The 15,392-nt window shown below is 43.3% G+C and overlaps 2 protein-coding genes across 2 annotated transcripts in view; one reads left to right on the top strand and one right to left on the bottom strand.

The window, feature by feature from the left end:
- Positions 1-15,392, bottom strand: part of ZNF346 (zinc finger protein 346) — a 43,621-nt gene that overhangs the window by 25,205 nt on the left and 3,024 nt on the right. The window contains exons 2-3 of the mRNA XM_073544996.1: positions 2,665-2,768; positions 2,470-2,571 (exon numbers count right to left, since the gene is read on the bottom strand). Of these exons, the coding sequence (XP_073401097.1) occupies positions 2,470-2,571; positions 2,665-2,768 (206 nt within the window). The remainder of the gene's footprint in view (positions 1-2,469; positions 2,572-2,664; positions 2,769-15,392) is intronic.
- The window catches only part of UIMC1 (ubiquitin interaction motif containing 1), a 273,520-nt gene continuing 273,024 nt past the window's right edge, over positions 14,897-15,392 (top strand). Inside the window, exon 1 of the mRNA XM_073544992.1 lies at positions 14,897-14,934. The gene's annotated coding sequence lies outside the window, so the exon portion shown is untranslated. The remainder of the gene's footprint in view (positions 14,935-15,392) is intronic.

Here is a 15,392-nt window from a genome sequence, read left to right as displayed (position 1 = left end):
TGCTGGTCATTGGAGCTTGCTGGGAGTTTGGTGGAGCTTCACACATACACTGCACCAAATCTGCTGCTGTGTTAAGACATCAAGACACAGAGCTGTCTCATTCACACAGCAGAGGCTTTGTCAAACAACAGATTACATCAGTGACTGCCATCCCCTGTGCAGATTAGAAGCTGCAGACCCCCATCACTGGCCATCACACAGTCTGTTCTCACTGCTGCCAGCAGCCTGGGACAGTGAGGGAAGGAATTACTGATGAGTTATGTATTGTAATCATGGAGTGGCCCAGAATACAGGACGATTTTCCCTCCTCCTCACTAGTTTTACTTTCCATAGAACACTGTTCAGTGTGTGTCTGGGGGAGGAGCAGCTGCTCTCTGCACTGAGGCTGCTGGAGGGGAAGAATTTGTTACTGTGTGATGAGGTCTGCTTCATGTGGACGGGGAGGGCCTGTAGCTATGGAGGGTGGGGTTGTTGCTACAGAGGGCATGTTTGGAGTAGAGTAGGAGGTTACGACTAGTTCTCATTTCAATGCCATAACACCCCCCCCCCTTGGATGTTCTGTTCAGAATATCTAGAAAACCGTGTAAACTAGTGACAGAAAGTAAATTACTTATCTGGGCTGCAAAATTATGACAATATGTACTGAGATTATGTGAAAAGCCCGGATAACCCCTTTAATGGATCTTGTACACAAAGAATTGATCAGATTTACAACCTTGTTAGCTACAGTGCACACTGGGCCTTATAAATTAACTAGACGGAAGCCCGATGCTATCGCATCGGAAGGGCGGTAATGTCACAATGGGGGCAGGCTTTGCAAAGTTGAGAATCTCCCCCCCCCCCCCCCCCATGTGCTCACCCACCTATCCACTCTCTCTTTCCCCATCTGCGCTCTCTTCTTTGACCTGTCTACCCCATGTGCTATACCCCTTGTCTGCAGTCTCTCTCCTTCCTGTGCTGTGTTCTCCCCTCATGTGTTGTCCCGTTTGAGCCGTCTCCCCCCTGTGCTCTGTCTCTCACCCCCTGGGCGCTTTCTCTCTCCCTCATCTGCTGTCTTCTCCTCTCATGTCATCTCTTCTTTTGACCTGTGAACCCCATGTGCTCTCCCCCTTGTCTGCGCTCTCTCTCCACCAATAACTGTGTGGTGCGTGCGGCAAATACAGTGTGTGTGTGTGTGGTGCGTACAGAGAATACAGTGCGTGTGGTGCGTACGGTGTATACAGTGTGTTTGTGTGTGGTGCGTACGGCGCATACAGTGTGTGTGCGTGTGTTTGGTGCAACGGTGTTGCGCTGGTGGTTGGTACCACCAGCAGTTTCCATATTGAGACACCCATCACTTGGGTGTCCCAATATGGCGGTCGGTGAACTTCCGCCACTTGGATTTCTGGGATTCAGACACATCTGGATGGAACAGGACGTGAAGACATTACAAAGTAAATATATATTAGATTAGTAAACATTGTCCTTCAATGCTCAGTTATAACCGTGTAAGGCTGTGTGCCCACGTAGCGATTTTTAAGCGTTTTTGCCGCGATTTTCGGGGCGAAAAAGTTTAAAAATCGTGTACAGAACGCCCCCCATGCATTCCTATGGCATTCCGCACATGCTGTGCTAATGCTGCGCTTTTTTCTGCGGCGGAATCGCATCGCGGAAAAAAAATCGCAGCATGCTCATTCTTTTGTGCGGAATAGAAAAGAATTGCCGCGATTCCGCACCCATAGGAATGCATGAGAATCGCTTACTTCCCGCATGTGGCTATGCCCACCATGAGGGAAGTTAAGCGTCTCATGTGGGGTTGGTACCCACGGTGTGGAGGAGAGGAGACTGTCATCCAGGCCCTGGGTACCATACCCCTGTAAAAAAAAGAATAAAAAAAAAAAAAAAAAAAAAAAAAAAAAAAAAAAAAAAAAATCGGTGTATATTTACCTTCCGGCGTCCCGCGCTGCATTCCCGGCCTAAGCGTTCCCAGTAATGCCTTGCGGCACGGTCCTGTGATGACGTGGTCTCGCGAGATCGCTATAGCAAAGCGAGACTACATCATCACAGGTCTCGCAAGGCATCGCTGGGAACGCTTAGGCCCGGGATGGCAGTGCGGGACGCCGGAAGGTAAATATACACCGACTTTTTTTTTTTTTTTTTTAGCATTTTAACATTCTATCTTTTACTATTGAGGCATAGGCCGCCTCAATAGTAAAAACCTGGTCACACTTGTCAAACACTATGTTTGACGAGTGTGACCAACCTGTCAATCACTTTCCAAGCGATGCTTCAAATCGCTTGGAAATTGCTTGGATATCGCACACGAAAATCACGGCAAAATCGCGATCATAATCGCAGCGAAATCGCGCGGAAAAAAACGCGCGATTTCTGGGAAGGAGTCCGGCTTTTGGTGTGCGTTTTAACACGCAACGTGGGCACATAGCCTAACCTACAGTTCTTCATCCCTGGTAATAACAATAGACATTTTACCATGGTATCAGCTTTCTCAGCTTTCATCTTTTTTGCTGGGGTAAAATCTTCTCCTTGGTGAATAGACATATAGCGGCGGTATTTATTTGCATGTTTCTTGCTCTTTTTGGGAATGAAAAAAAATGGAAAAATTACATTTGTGTAAGCCAACAGTACATATTTTTTAACAGGAGGAATATGAACAGAATGTGTCACCTGGTAATGTGCAAGCTTCTGCGACTCCGAGATTAAGACAGCACTGCATACTTTACAATTCGAGTCAGAGAAAATGTGACTGTTCTCCTGGATAAGTCGATTTACTAGAAAACAAAATTGTCAGAATACATCAGATGTGTCACGCAAGAAGAATGAAGTAGAAACACAAAAGGGAAAAAAAAAAAAAAAGTAATAGAGTAAAGCTGGAGTCACACATAGCGACATAGTCACACATAACGTGCGTCCCTTAGATACCCGATGTGTACGTTATTTACCAGTGCGCTGATGCAGGGAGCTGGTAACTAACGTACACATCGGGTATCTAAGGGACGCTCGTCCCTTGGATACCCGATGTGTACGTTAGTTACCAGCAGATCGCTGGTCTCCCGCCTGTCACACGCTGCGATGCGTGCTGGCCAGCAGGAGACCAGCGACCAAAGAAAAGTCCAGAGGTTTCCCAGAGCGATCAGCGATACCGGCAGGGGGGCCGTTCGCTGATCACTGTCACACACAGTGATCTCGCTGGTGAGATCGCTGTTGTGTCACAAAACTTGTGACTCAGCAGCGATCTCGCTAGTGAGATCGCTATGTGTGACGGGGCCTTAATTGTCCCATCAGTCGCCTCCCGCTGTCGCTGTTATCAGTTTAAGACAACTCTCATTCTCCCTTGCTCGCACTGATCGCCGGCAGAGCAGGGGAGAATGAAGAGAGTAGTCTTCAGCAACCGGCGCCGGGGAACAGCGCTTACTGTAACGCCACAGGTATGTATCACACGGATGACATACCAGTGTGTCATCCATGTATACGTGTGCGGGATGTTTTGCGGCCCGTGTGGCCGGTAAAAAAATGGATGTTAGCATGTTTTGATCATGGGCATACGATCCGTGGAAGCACACTGTCATGTGCACAGAGCCATTCACTTGAATGGGTCTACGTGTGTTGTGCTATGTGCACGTGCTTTTGCTTCCTTGCAGAATTGGGCCAAAAATGCTAGAGAATCCTTATGCCAGCAAAGTCCATGAGAATCCTGAAGTGCTGTGCACATGATCAGTATTTTTCCTTTCAGGATTTGCTGTGCGCTTAAATCTGCAGCATGTCAATTCTTTGTGAGTTTTTGCCCGCATTTTTGACCCATTGAATTCACAGGAAAAAAAAAGGCATGCAAAAACGCACCAAAAATGCATTGGATTTTTCTGCAGCGTTTCTGCTGCCAAGAGATGCAGAAACCTTGCAGAAATTTCTGCAAGCAAATACTCAACGTGCGCACATAGCCTAAGTGTCTCTGGTACATGTGAAAACGGTCATCACAAGGACCGGACACACTGACATCTGAGAGGCCTTAGCGATAGTGTCACAGCGGGAAGAAAAGAATCAGATCCATGCGTGCATCCTACAGTCATCAAGTGCTGATCACTGTAGCATACCAGTGATCGATCTCCGGTTCTTGAAGTTTTTTTGTGAAAAAAGAATTTTAAAAATTAATTTACCATATATACTCGGGTATAAGCCAAGTTTTTCAGCACATATTTTGTGCTGAAAACACCCCCCTTGGCTTAAACACGAGTCAATTGTCCCAGAAAACTGGCGAGGGAGGGGGAGCTGTGGAGCAGTGGGTGACAGAGGCAGGAGCCGGCGACTGTGACTAAGGCCTGTGCCGCTGCTAAAGAGAAATGAATATTAATTTCTCTTATAGCGCGCACAGTGACAGCCGCCGGCATCCAGAAGACATCCTACTCACCCTCCAGCATGCCCTGCATCTCGTTGTTGCAGGCTTCCAGCAGCTCTTCCTGTGCTGAGCGATCACATGGAACCACTCAATAAGGTAATGAATATGCATGCGTCTCCCCTCCCACAGGCATGGAGCACATATTCATTACCTTAATGAGCGGTGCCACGTGATCGATCAGCACAAGAAGAGCTGCTGGAAGCCAGAACGAGGTGTTGTGAGGGTATGCTGGAGGGTGAGTAGGATGTTTGCTTTTTTTTTTTTTGTAATAGTAAGCATGTATACAAAGACGGGAGGGGGTTAGCCACGCATACCAGGACAGCGACGGGGGGGGGGGACACCACCGGCCTCACAGAAATAGACTTTTTCAAAGTCTTTCTCCGAAGATTTTGCAAAACTTCATGGTGGCTGAGACAAATTTGTATGCCCAGCAATTTTTGGCACAAAGCTGCCATTCATCATTTTCTAACTGCACCCTTGTAAACGCTGTAGAAATTATGGTGTTTTCGGGTCTGGTTTTTCACATGGGGTTAGTGATAAAGCCAGAACTTTAGTAAAACTGACGTGTTAAATGTTTTACACTCCAGTGCTCTGCATGGCCATGACCCGTAAACGTTTTAAGGCCATCCACAATTTTTTGCATTACAATGATAATGCACAGTGTCCTCCCTGAGATGACCCCAACTTTGACCGACTTTTCAAAGTTCAGACGGTCATTGATCATTTCAGCAATAAGTTTTCTGAGGTGTATTTGCCTCAAAGTGACATCTTTATGGATGACTCCATAATACATTTAAAGGGGAGGCTCAAATTCCAACAATACCTGCCCAGTAAGAGGGCAAGGTATGGAATTAAGCTTTACAAACTGAGTACCCTAGGGTACACCCACAGGTTTAAGATTTTATGAAGGGAAGGACAACAGTATTCAACACCCTTAATGCCCCCATTTTCCTGGGAGTGAGTTTGAAAATTGTGTAGGATTTGGTGAACCCACAGCTGGATCAAGGTTATCACATCTACGTAGATAACTTTTATACCAGCATCCTACTCTTCAAGTGCTTCTCTGCGTGAGCTACCGCAGCCTGCGGTACTGTCCGCAAAAATCAGGAAGGCCTCCGTATGACGCTAATCAGGCAACTGCTCAGAAAGGGTGAGAGCTGATCCCAATTGAACGACAACATTCTGGTGGTCAAGTACAAGAGGGATGTCCTTCTCTTGATTAATCAAAAAAAAGTGTCCACAGGACCAGGGAAGAAATATCAAAAGTGCAATCATATAATCTCTTTAAAAATATGAAACTTTAATAAATTGAGGTAAAAAACACCCCCCCTAGTGAAATAACACAATTAAACTCTATACAATAATAACCTATGATAACTCTACACTAGCCTGTTATCCCTTCCTGACAGTGGAGGTTGGCACCCTAAAAGATACGATTTGGCGCCCCCACTCTGCGGCGGCTGTCCCAGACTCGCCCTAAATGACCCTTATAAGCTACAGGTGGGAAAACAATAAGCAAATAAAAGAGATGAAAGATAGTGCTTAATATAATACACAGGCTATTAATGTACAATATATAAAAGACAGGCTATTACATGTAAACAGAGAGAAACCTCTTGTATAACCAATAGATAGTAGCAAGTCTTGTATTTTTGGGTATTAATAGACCACAGAAAATACAGATTCCATAAGCTACCAGTAGATAGTGTCAGTCTTGTATTTTTGGGTATTAATAAACTACAGAAAATATAGATTCCATATGCATTATCAAATAAAGCCAGAAAAAACTCTCTGCAGTAAAATCAGACAAGCACAGACAAGAGGTAAAAAATAGCAAGGTTCAATAAAGGAACATCAGCATTATATCCATATTAGTTCCAATAGAAGGCAATGGATGATACCTATTGTCAAAGAAAAAAAAAAATTATAGAGGCATAGGCAGCATCAATAGTAAAAAGTTGGTCACACTTGTCAAGCACTATGCCTGACAAGTGTGACTAACTTGTCAATCACTTTTTCAAGCGATGCTTCAAATCGCTTGGAAAGCGCTAGTGTTCTGCAAGCTAAAAACGCTTGCAAAACACTCGTGTTTTGCAGGAAAACGCATCCCATGGCGGGGAGTTGCGGAAATGTTGCGGACAATTCCACAGCATTTCTGCAATGTGGGCACATAGCCTTAAGGGTACGTTCCCAAGTTCAGTAACTGCTGTGGTTAGGACGATACATATTTATGCAGAGTCAAAACCGCAGCGGCTAGATGTTACAGCAAAGTGGATGGGATTTCTAGAAATCCCATGTCCACTATGCGACTATGTGCATCTGCGAAACACCAGCGGACACTGACATTTCAGGACTGCAGCATGTCAATTTCTTTTGAGGAGATGCTAGTCTTCGCAACAGAGATTACATCAATGGAATATATTGAACGATGTAAATCCGCATGGTTCAGTAAACGCATGCGGATTTACCTGTGCTTAACCCCTTTCTGCCATCCGAAGTACTATCCCGTCCATGGGACCTGGGCCCCTCTGCCCATGGACGGGATAGTACGTCGGCGCGATCAGCGGCGCCCACGTGGTGAGCGCCGATGATCGCGGCCGGGTGTCAGCTGATTATCACAGCTGACACCCGGCACAATGTGTCAGGGGCGGTCACAGACCGCCCCCGACACGTTAACCCCTTGCACACCGCGATCAAACATGATCGCGGTGTACCGGGGGTTAAAGGGAAGCATCGGCAGGGAGGGGGCTCGCTCCGTGCTTCCCTGAGCCCCCCACGGCAGCGCAATGTGCAGCGCTGCTGCGGGGGGCTCCTTTCCTCCAGGCCCCCGAATCCAAGATGGCGACGGGGGCCTTCGGAAGCTGGCTTCCTCAGTGCCTGCAAAGCGCAGGCATGAGGAAGCCTTCTGCAGTGCCTGTGTCAGATCGCTGATCTGTCACAGTGATCTGTGATGTGACAGATCAGCGATCTGTCACAGGACAGTGATGTCCCACCTGGGGGACTATTTAATAAAGTAAAAAAAAAAAAATAAAAAAAAGTGTTAAAAGAATTTAAAAAAAAAAAAAAAAAAAAAAAAAAAAAAAAAAAAAAAAAAAATCGCCAAATAAATTAGGAAAAAAAAAAAAAAAATTCCCCCAATAAATCCATTTTTTGGAAATAATAATAAAAAAAAAATAATAAAAGTACACATATTAGGTATCGCCGCGTCCGTAATGACCCGCCCTATAAAACTGTCCCATTAGTTAACCCCTTTAGCGAACCCCTTAAAAAATAAAAATAAAAAACGAAGCAAAAAATAATGATTTATTATCATACCGCCAAACAAAAAGTGTAATAACGCGCAATCAAAAAGACCCATATAAATATCCATGGTACCGCTGAAAATGTCATCTTGTCCCGCAAAAAACGAGCCGCCACACAGCATCATCAGCGAAAAAATAAAAAAGTTATAGCTCGCAGAATAAAGCGATGCAAAAATAATTATTTTTTATATAAAATAGTTTTCATTGCATAAAACCGACAAAAACATAAAAAAAACAACCTAAATGAGGTATCGCTGTAACCGTACTGACCCGAAGAATAAAACCGCTTTATCAATTTTACCGCATGCGGAACGGTGTAAACGCAACCCCCCCAAAAGAAATTCATGAAACGCTGGTTTTTGTTCATTCTGCGTCCCAAAAATAGGAATAAAAAGCGATCAAAAAATGTCACATGCCCGAAAATGGTACCGATAAAAACGTCAACTCGTCCCGCAAAAAATAAGACCTCACATGACTCGGTGGGTCAAAATACGGAAAACTTATAGCTCTCAATATGTGGTGATGCAAAAACTATTTTTACAATAAAAAGCGTCTTTTAGCGTGCGACAGCTGCCAAATATAAAAACCGCCATAAATAGTAAATCAAACCCCCCGATATCACCCCCTTAGTTAGGGAAAAATAATAAAATTAAAAAAAAAGGATTTATCTCCATTTTCCCATTAGGGCTAGGGTTAGGGCTAGGGTTAGGGGTGTGTTGGGGTTAGGGTTGGAGTTAGAATTGGGGGGTTTCCACTGTTTGGGCACATCAGGGGCTCTCCAAATGCAACATGGCGTCTGATCTCAATTCCAGCCAATTCTGAGTTGAAAAAGTCAAATGGTGCTCCTTCCCTTCCAAGCTCTGCCATGCGCCCAAACAGTGTTTTACCCCCACATGTAGGGTATCAGCCTACTCAGGACAAATTGCAAAACAATTTTTGGGGTCCAATTTCTCCTGTTACCCTTAGGAAAATAAAAAATTGGGGGCAAAAATATTATTTTTGTGGAAAAAAATGATTTTTTTATTTTCACGTCTGAGTGTTATAAACTTCTGTGAAGCACTTGGGGGTTCAAAGTGCTCACCACACATCTAGATAAGTTACGTGGGGGGTCTAGTGTCCAAAATAGGGTCACTTGTGGGGAGTTTCAATAGTTTAGGTACATCAGGGGCTCTCCAAACGCACATGACACCCGCAGACCATTCCATCAAAGTCTGCATTCCAAAACGTCACTGCTTCCCTTCCGAGCCCCGACGTGTGTCCATACAGTAGTTTTCTCCCACATATGGGGTGTCAGCGTACTCAGGCCAAATTGGACAACAACTTTTGGGGGTCCAATTTCTCCTGTTACCCTTGGGAAAATGAAAAAATTGGGGACTAATTGATCATGTTTCTGGAAAAAATACGATTTTTTTATTTTCATGCCCTGGCATTATAAACTTCTGTGAAGCCCTTGGGGGTTCAAAGTGCTCACCTCACATCTAGATAAGTTCCTTAGTGGGTCTAGTTTTCAAAATGGTGTCATTTGTGGGGGGTTTCCACTGTTTAGGTACATTAGGGGCTCTCCAAAGGCAACATGACACCCGCAGACCATTCCATCAAAGTCTGCATTCCAAAACGTCACTACTTCCCTTCCGAGCCCCGACGTGTGCCCATACAGTAGTTTTCTCCCACATATGGGGTATCAGCATACTCAGGACAAATTGGACAACAACTTTTGGGGTCCAATTTCTCCTGGTACCCTTGGGAAAATAAAAAAATGGTGACTAAAAGATCATGTTTGTGGAAAAAATACGAATTTTTTATTTTCACGCCCAGGCATTATAAACTTCTGTGAAGCACTGGGGGGGTCAAAGTGCTCATCACACATCTAGATAAGTTCCTTAGGGGGTCTAGTTTCCAAAATGGTGTCATTTGTGGGGGGTTTCCACTGTTTTGGTACATCAGGGGTTTTCCAAACGCGACATGGTGTCCGATCTCAATTCCAGCCAAAAACGTCAAATGGCGCTGCTTCCCTTCCGAGCTCTGCCATGCGCCCAAATAGTGGTTTACCCCCACATGTGGGGTATCAGCGTACTCAGGACAAATTGCACAATAACTTTTAGGGTCCTGTTACCCTTGGAAAAATAAGAATTGAGGGTGAAAAGATCATTTTTGTGGAAAAAATATGATTTTTTAATTGTATGGCTTTAGGTTATAAACTTCTGTAAAGCCCTTGTGGGTTCAAAGTTCTCACCACATATCTAGATAAGTTCCTTGGGGGGTCTAGTTTCCAAAATGGGGTCACTTGTAGGGGGTTTCCACTGTTTAGGTACATCAGGGACTCTCCAAACGTGACATGGCGTCCAATCTGAATTCCAGCCAATTTTGCATTGAAAAAGTCAAACGGCGCTCCTTCCATTCTGAGCTCTGCCATGCACCGAAACAGTGGTTCCCCCCCACATATCAGGTATCTGCGTACTCAGGACAAATTGCACAATAACTTTTGCAGTGCAATTTCTCCTGTTACCCTTGGTAAAATAAAAAAAATTGAACCTGAAGTATTTTTTTTTATGAAAAAAAGTTAGATGTTCTTTTTTTTTAAATATTCAAAAAAATTCCTGTGACGCACCTAAAGGGTTAATAAACTTCTTGAATCTGGTTTTGAGCACTTTAAGGGGTGCAGTTTTTAGAATGGTGTCACTTTTGGGTATTTTCTATCATATAGACCCCTCAAAGTGGCTTCAAATGTGATGTGGTCCTAAAAATAAAATGGTGTTGTAAAAATGAGAAATCGCTGGTCAACTTTTAACCCTTATAACTTCCTAACAAAAAAAAATTTTGGTTCCAAAATTGTGCTGATGTAAAGTAAACATATGGGAAATGTTAGTTATCAAGTTTTTTGTGTGCCGTATCTCTGTGATTTAAGGGCATAAAAATTCAAAGTTGGAAAATTGCGAAATTTTCGCCAAATTTCCGTTTTTCCTCACAAATAAACGCAAGTTATTTGAATGAAATTTTACCACTAACATGAAGTACAATATGTCACGAGAAAACAATGTCAGAATCACCGGGATCCATGGAAGCGTTCCAGAGTTATGACCTCATAAAGGTACAGTGGTCAGAATTGTAAAAATTGGCCCGGTCATGAAAGTGCAAACCACCCTTGGGGGTGAAGGGGTTAATTGAACGCAGCAAAAAACGCTGCGTCCAAAGTGCTGCTCATTCCTGATTGTGTGCACGTATCATAAATGCAAAACGACCTCTTTAATTTATCATTCGACTTGGCCGTGTGACCTTATCTATATAGTATAACAAAAATAATGGAGGAACTAAGATGGTCTTTGGAGGGATAGATACATATTTCTAAATTGGGGAGAAACCCAAATAAACCCTCACCAGAAAACCATAAAATTTAACTTTTATTTCTATTAATTAAAATAATGTACCGTATACAGCTCTTGCAAAAATTAAGAGACTACTGCAAAATTTTCAGTTTGTCTGATTTTTCACTTTATTAGTGTATTTGAGGAAAATGTAAATTGCTCTTCTATTCTATAAACTACAGACATGTCTTCGAATTTCCAAGCAATAAATTTTGTATTTATTTTCAGAAAATGAGAAACGGTCAAAAAAAAATAAATTCAGTGCTTGCAGACCTCAAACAATGCTTAGAAAACAAGTTCATAATCATTCAGAAACAACAATACTAAACTCAGGAAGAGTTCAGAAATCAATATTTTGTGGAATAACCATGATTTTTAATCACAGCTTTCATGCGTCTTGGCATGCCTTCCACCAGTCTTTCACACTGCTTTTGGGTGACCTTATGCCACTCCTGGTACAAACATTTAAGCAGTTCTTATTTGTTTGATGGTTTGTGACTATCCATCTTCCTCGATTACATTCCAGAGGTTTTCAATGGGGTTCAGGTCTGGAGATTGGCCTGCCATGACAGGGATATGATGTGGTGGTCCTTCATCCACACATTGATTGACCTAGCTGTGTGGCATGGCGCATTGTCCTGCTGGAAAAAACAGTCCTCAGAGTTGGGGAACATTGCCTGAGCAGGAGGAATCACCTGTTTTTCCAGGATAACCTTGTATGCAGCTTGATTCATATGTCCTTCGCAAAGATTAACCTGCCCAACTTCCAGCCTTGCTGAAGCATCCCCAGATCATCACCGATCCCCAAACAAATTTCACAGTGGGTGCAAGAAACTGTGGCTTGTACACCGTTCCAGGTCTCTGTCTAACCATTAGACGACCAGGTGTTGGGCAAAGCTGAAAATTAGACTCAGAGAAGATTACCTTACTCCAGTCCTCTATGGTCCAATCCTTATGGTCTTTGGCAAACTTCAGCCTAGCTTTCTTTTGTTTCCCATTGATGAAAGGCTTTTTTTCTACCTTTACATGATGATTTGAGCCATGCCTCTAGGAGCCTGTTATGAACTGTTCTTGCCATATACTTCACCCAAGCTGCCATTTGCCATTCCTTTTGTAGGTCACGTGATGTCATCCTGCAGTTGCTGAGTGACATTCGAATAAGATGACGGTCATCCCGGTCAGTGGAGTGTCACTTTTGCCCTCTGCCTGTCTGTAGCTTTGTTGTCCCTCAATGTCTGCTGCTTGACCTTGTTGTAATGGACTGCCATCTTAGAAATTTTAAGGATGGAGGCAACATGATGCTCACTGTATCCCTCTGCTAGTAAAGCCAGAATTGAGCCCTTCTTTTCCTCACTCAAGACTTTTCTTTTCGACTCCTTTGGCATGGTTAAAAGTTATTTTTTCATTCCTATTACTTTTGGGATATTACTAGCATTTGTTTTGCCATCCAGCTTCTCCTATTGCAAGAAGACTGTCAACATCACAGCAGGGGTTTTTTTTTTTACTTTCCTTCATTAAATTAGATTTGGTTCAGGTGATCACCTAATCAGAAGCACATTACTTAGAATGAAGAAGTGTACTCTGGTTGGAATTCAACTGACACTGGAACGGAATGGCTGTGAGACATGTAGAGAAGCTGATTTTTATAAAACTGAGGTGGTCTCTCAATTTTTGCCAGAGCTTTATGTGTATTTATTTCACTACTCCATTTTCATGTTTTCACTTGTCACATGCTTTCTAATATACATTTACACTTTATTTTCACTTTTACACTCACTTCACTTTGTTATTTACCATATTTTTCATCAATATCTCTTATTTTAACACATTAATTCACATCTAGTTTTACTTTATTTGCATTCATATCCTTTTTATGTACACATACAGTATATACAGATGCTGCTGGATGCAAGTGATTTTTCTGTACTGATCTACATATTGTATTTTCAACTATACATTTGCCCCTTAGCACTATTTCTGTTCCACAGTAGAATACGCTGCTCAAAAAAATAAAGGGAACACTTAAACAACACAAAGTAACTCCAAGTCAATCACACTTCTGTGAAGTCAAACCTGTCCAGTTATGAAGCAACACTGATTGGTAATCAATTTCTCCTGCTCTTGTGAAAACAGAATAGACCACAGATAGAAATGATAAGCAATTAGGAAGACAATCTCTATAAAGGAGTGGTTCTGCAAGTGGTGACCACAGACCATTTCTCTGTTATCCTTTTTTGGCTGTTGTGGTCACTTTTGCATGTTGTCATTGCTCTCACCCCTAGAGGTTAGAGGTACTGTAGCCTGTATCTACAACCCACAGAAGTTGCTCAAATAGTGCCACTCATCCAGGATGACATCAATGCGAACTGTGACAAAAAAGGCAGCTGTGTGTCAGCACAGTGTCCAGAGCATGGAGCAGATATCAGGAGACAGTCCAGTACACCAGGGAACGTGGAGGCGGCCGTAGGAGGGTAACAACTCAGCAGCAGGACAGCTACCTTGTGCCTTGTGCAAGGAGAAAAAGGAGGAACAATGCCATAGCCCTGCAAAATGACCTCCAGCAGGCCACTACTATTCATGTGTCTGTTCAAACTGTCAGACTATGAGGGTGGTATGAGGGCCCCATGTCCACAAATAGCTGTTGTGCTTACAGCCCAACACTGTGCAGGGCGATTGGTATTTGCCAGAGAACACCAAGGTGGGCATATTTGACATTGGTCAAATGGTGATCTTCACGGATGGGAGCAGGTTCACAATGAGCACATGTGACAGGCATGACAAGAGTCTGGAGATATTTTGGAGAACACTCTGCTGCCAGCTTGGAAGTGGGTAAGTAATAGTGTGGGGAGACATTTCTTTGGCGGGCCGCACAGCCCTCCATGTGCTAGCCAGGGATACCCTGACTACCATTAGGTACTGGGATGAGATCCTCAGACCCATTGGGAGACCAAATACATGTGCACTGGGCTCCTTCTCATGCGTGATAATGCTAGGCCTCATGTGGCTGAGATGTGTCAGCAGTTCCTGCATGATGAAGGCATTGATGCTATGGACTAGCCTGCCGGTCCCAGACCTGAATCCAATAGAGCACATCATGTCTCGTTCCATACGCCACATTACACCACAGACTGTCCAGGAGTTGACAGATGCTTTAATCCAGGTTTGGGAGATCCCTCAGGAGAACAATTGCCACCTTATCAGGACCATGCCCATATGTGGCAGTGAGGTTATAGAGATATGTGGAGGCCAGACACACACACACTACTGAGAATCATATCCTTGTCTTGAGGCATTTTCGCTAAAGTTGGATCAGCCTGTAATTTGATTTTCCACTTTGATTTAGAGCATCACTCCAAATCCAGACCTCCATGGGATATTAATTTTGACTTACATTGATCATTTTTAAGTTTCACTGTTCTCAACGTATTCCACTATGTAATGAACAAAGATTTTCAACTGGAATACTAGTGATATTTTACTGTTCTGTTTATTTGTTGGAGCAGTTTCTCTTTAGAATACTGTTTACCGGCTACACGTCCTCTTGCCCTCTTAGAACATGGCTGCACAAGTGCTGTGCATATAACGCCTTTGCCGCTGCGCTCATGCTCTCTCTCGCTGCCTCGCCTGCAAAATCACGGATGGTGCGACTGCGTCTTCTTGTAAAGTTGCCATAAGGCCCGCGATGGATGCATGGCATTGTAGGCAAGACTAATCATGCGCCCTATAATTGACACCTGTGTAAGTCTTCTACTATTGGCCTACAGCTTATTGCCTCTGTATTTATACTGCACATGACACTTCCCCCACCTTATCACTCCCTGAGGACGCTGGTGCAAAAGGGTTTGTTGGTGTGTGAGGCGACGGCAGCGGCATTAGCTGGGTCAGTAAAGTGATTTACACATACACTGTTGTAGTCTCACACCATAACCCTTCTTTCTTTACTGCAGTCTCCTTATTTCTCTCTGGAGAGTACTACTTTGACCTATTATATATTTTATGTCACGCCAAATAACTTTTGGTTCTGCACTTGCACTGTGGCTTCTATGCACCTGGGCCTGATTTTTATGTTCTACATATTTTAAATAAGTCTCTGCTGTGCACTTGCAATTTATATACATTTTTCATTTATTATGTGTGTTTGAGCAATTCTAAACTGTGCACTTGAACATTCTCAGTAGCGTTGTACTGCTCTTGCTGTTCTCCCTTCCTCCCTTTTAACCCACTTTATTATCAAGTTTTTGTACTTGTATACTTTTTAAATAGGTCTGTCATGTCTGTGTCCTTAATAAATTATGAATGGATTACCATCAAATTATGTTTTACTTTTATACTCCATGT

The sequence above is a fragment of the Dendrobates tinctorius genome, unplaced genomic scaffold, assembly GCF_039654945.1.
Source record: "Dendrobates tinctorius isolate UK_male_01 unplaced genomic scaffold, ASM3965494v1 ptg000139l, whole genome shotgun sequence".
Classification (NCBI taxonomy): domain Eukaryota; kingdom Metazoa; phylum Chordata; class Amphibia; order Anura; family Dendrobatidae; genus Dendrobates; species Dendrobates tinctorius.
This window is presented reverse-complemented; position numbering and strand designations above follow the sequence as displayed.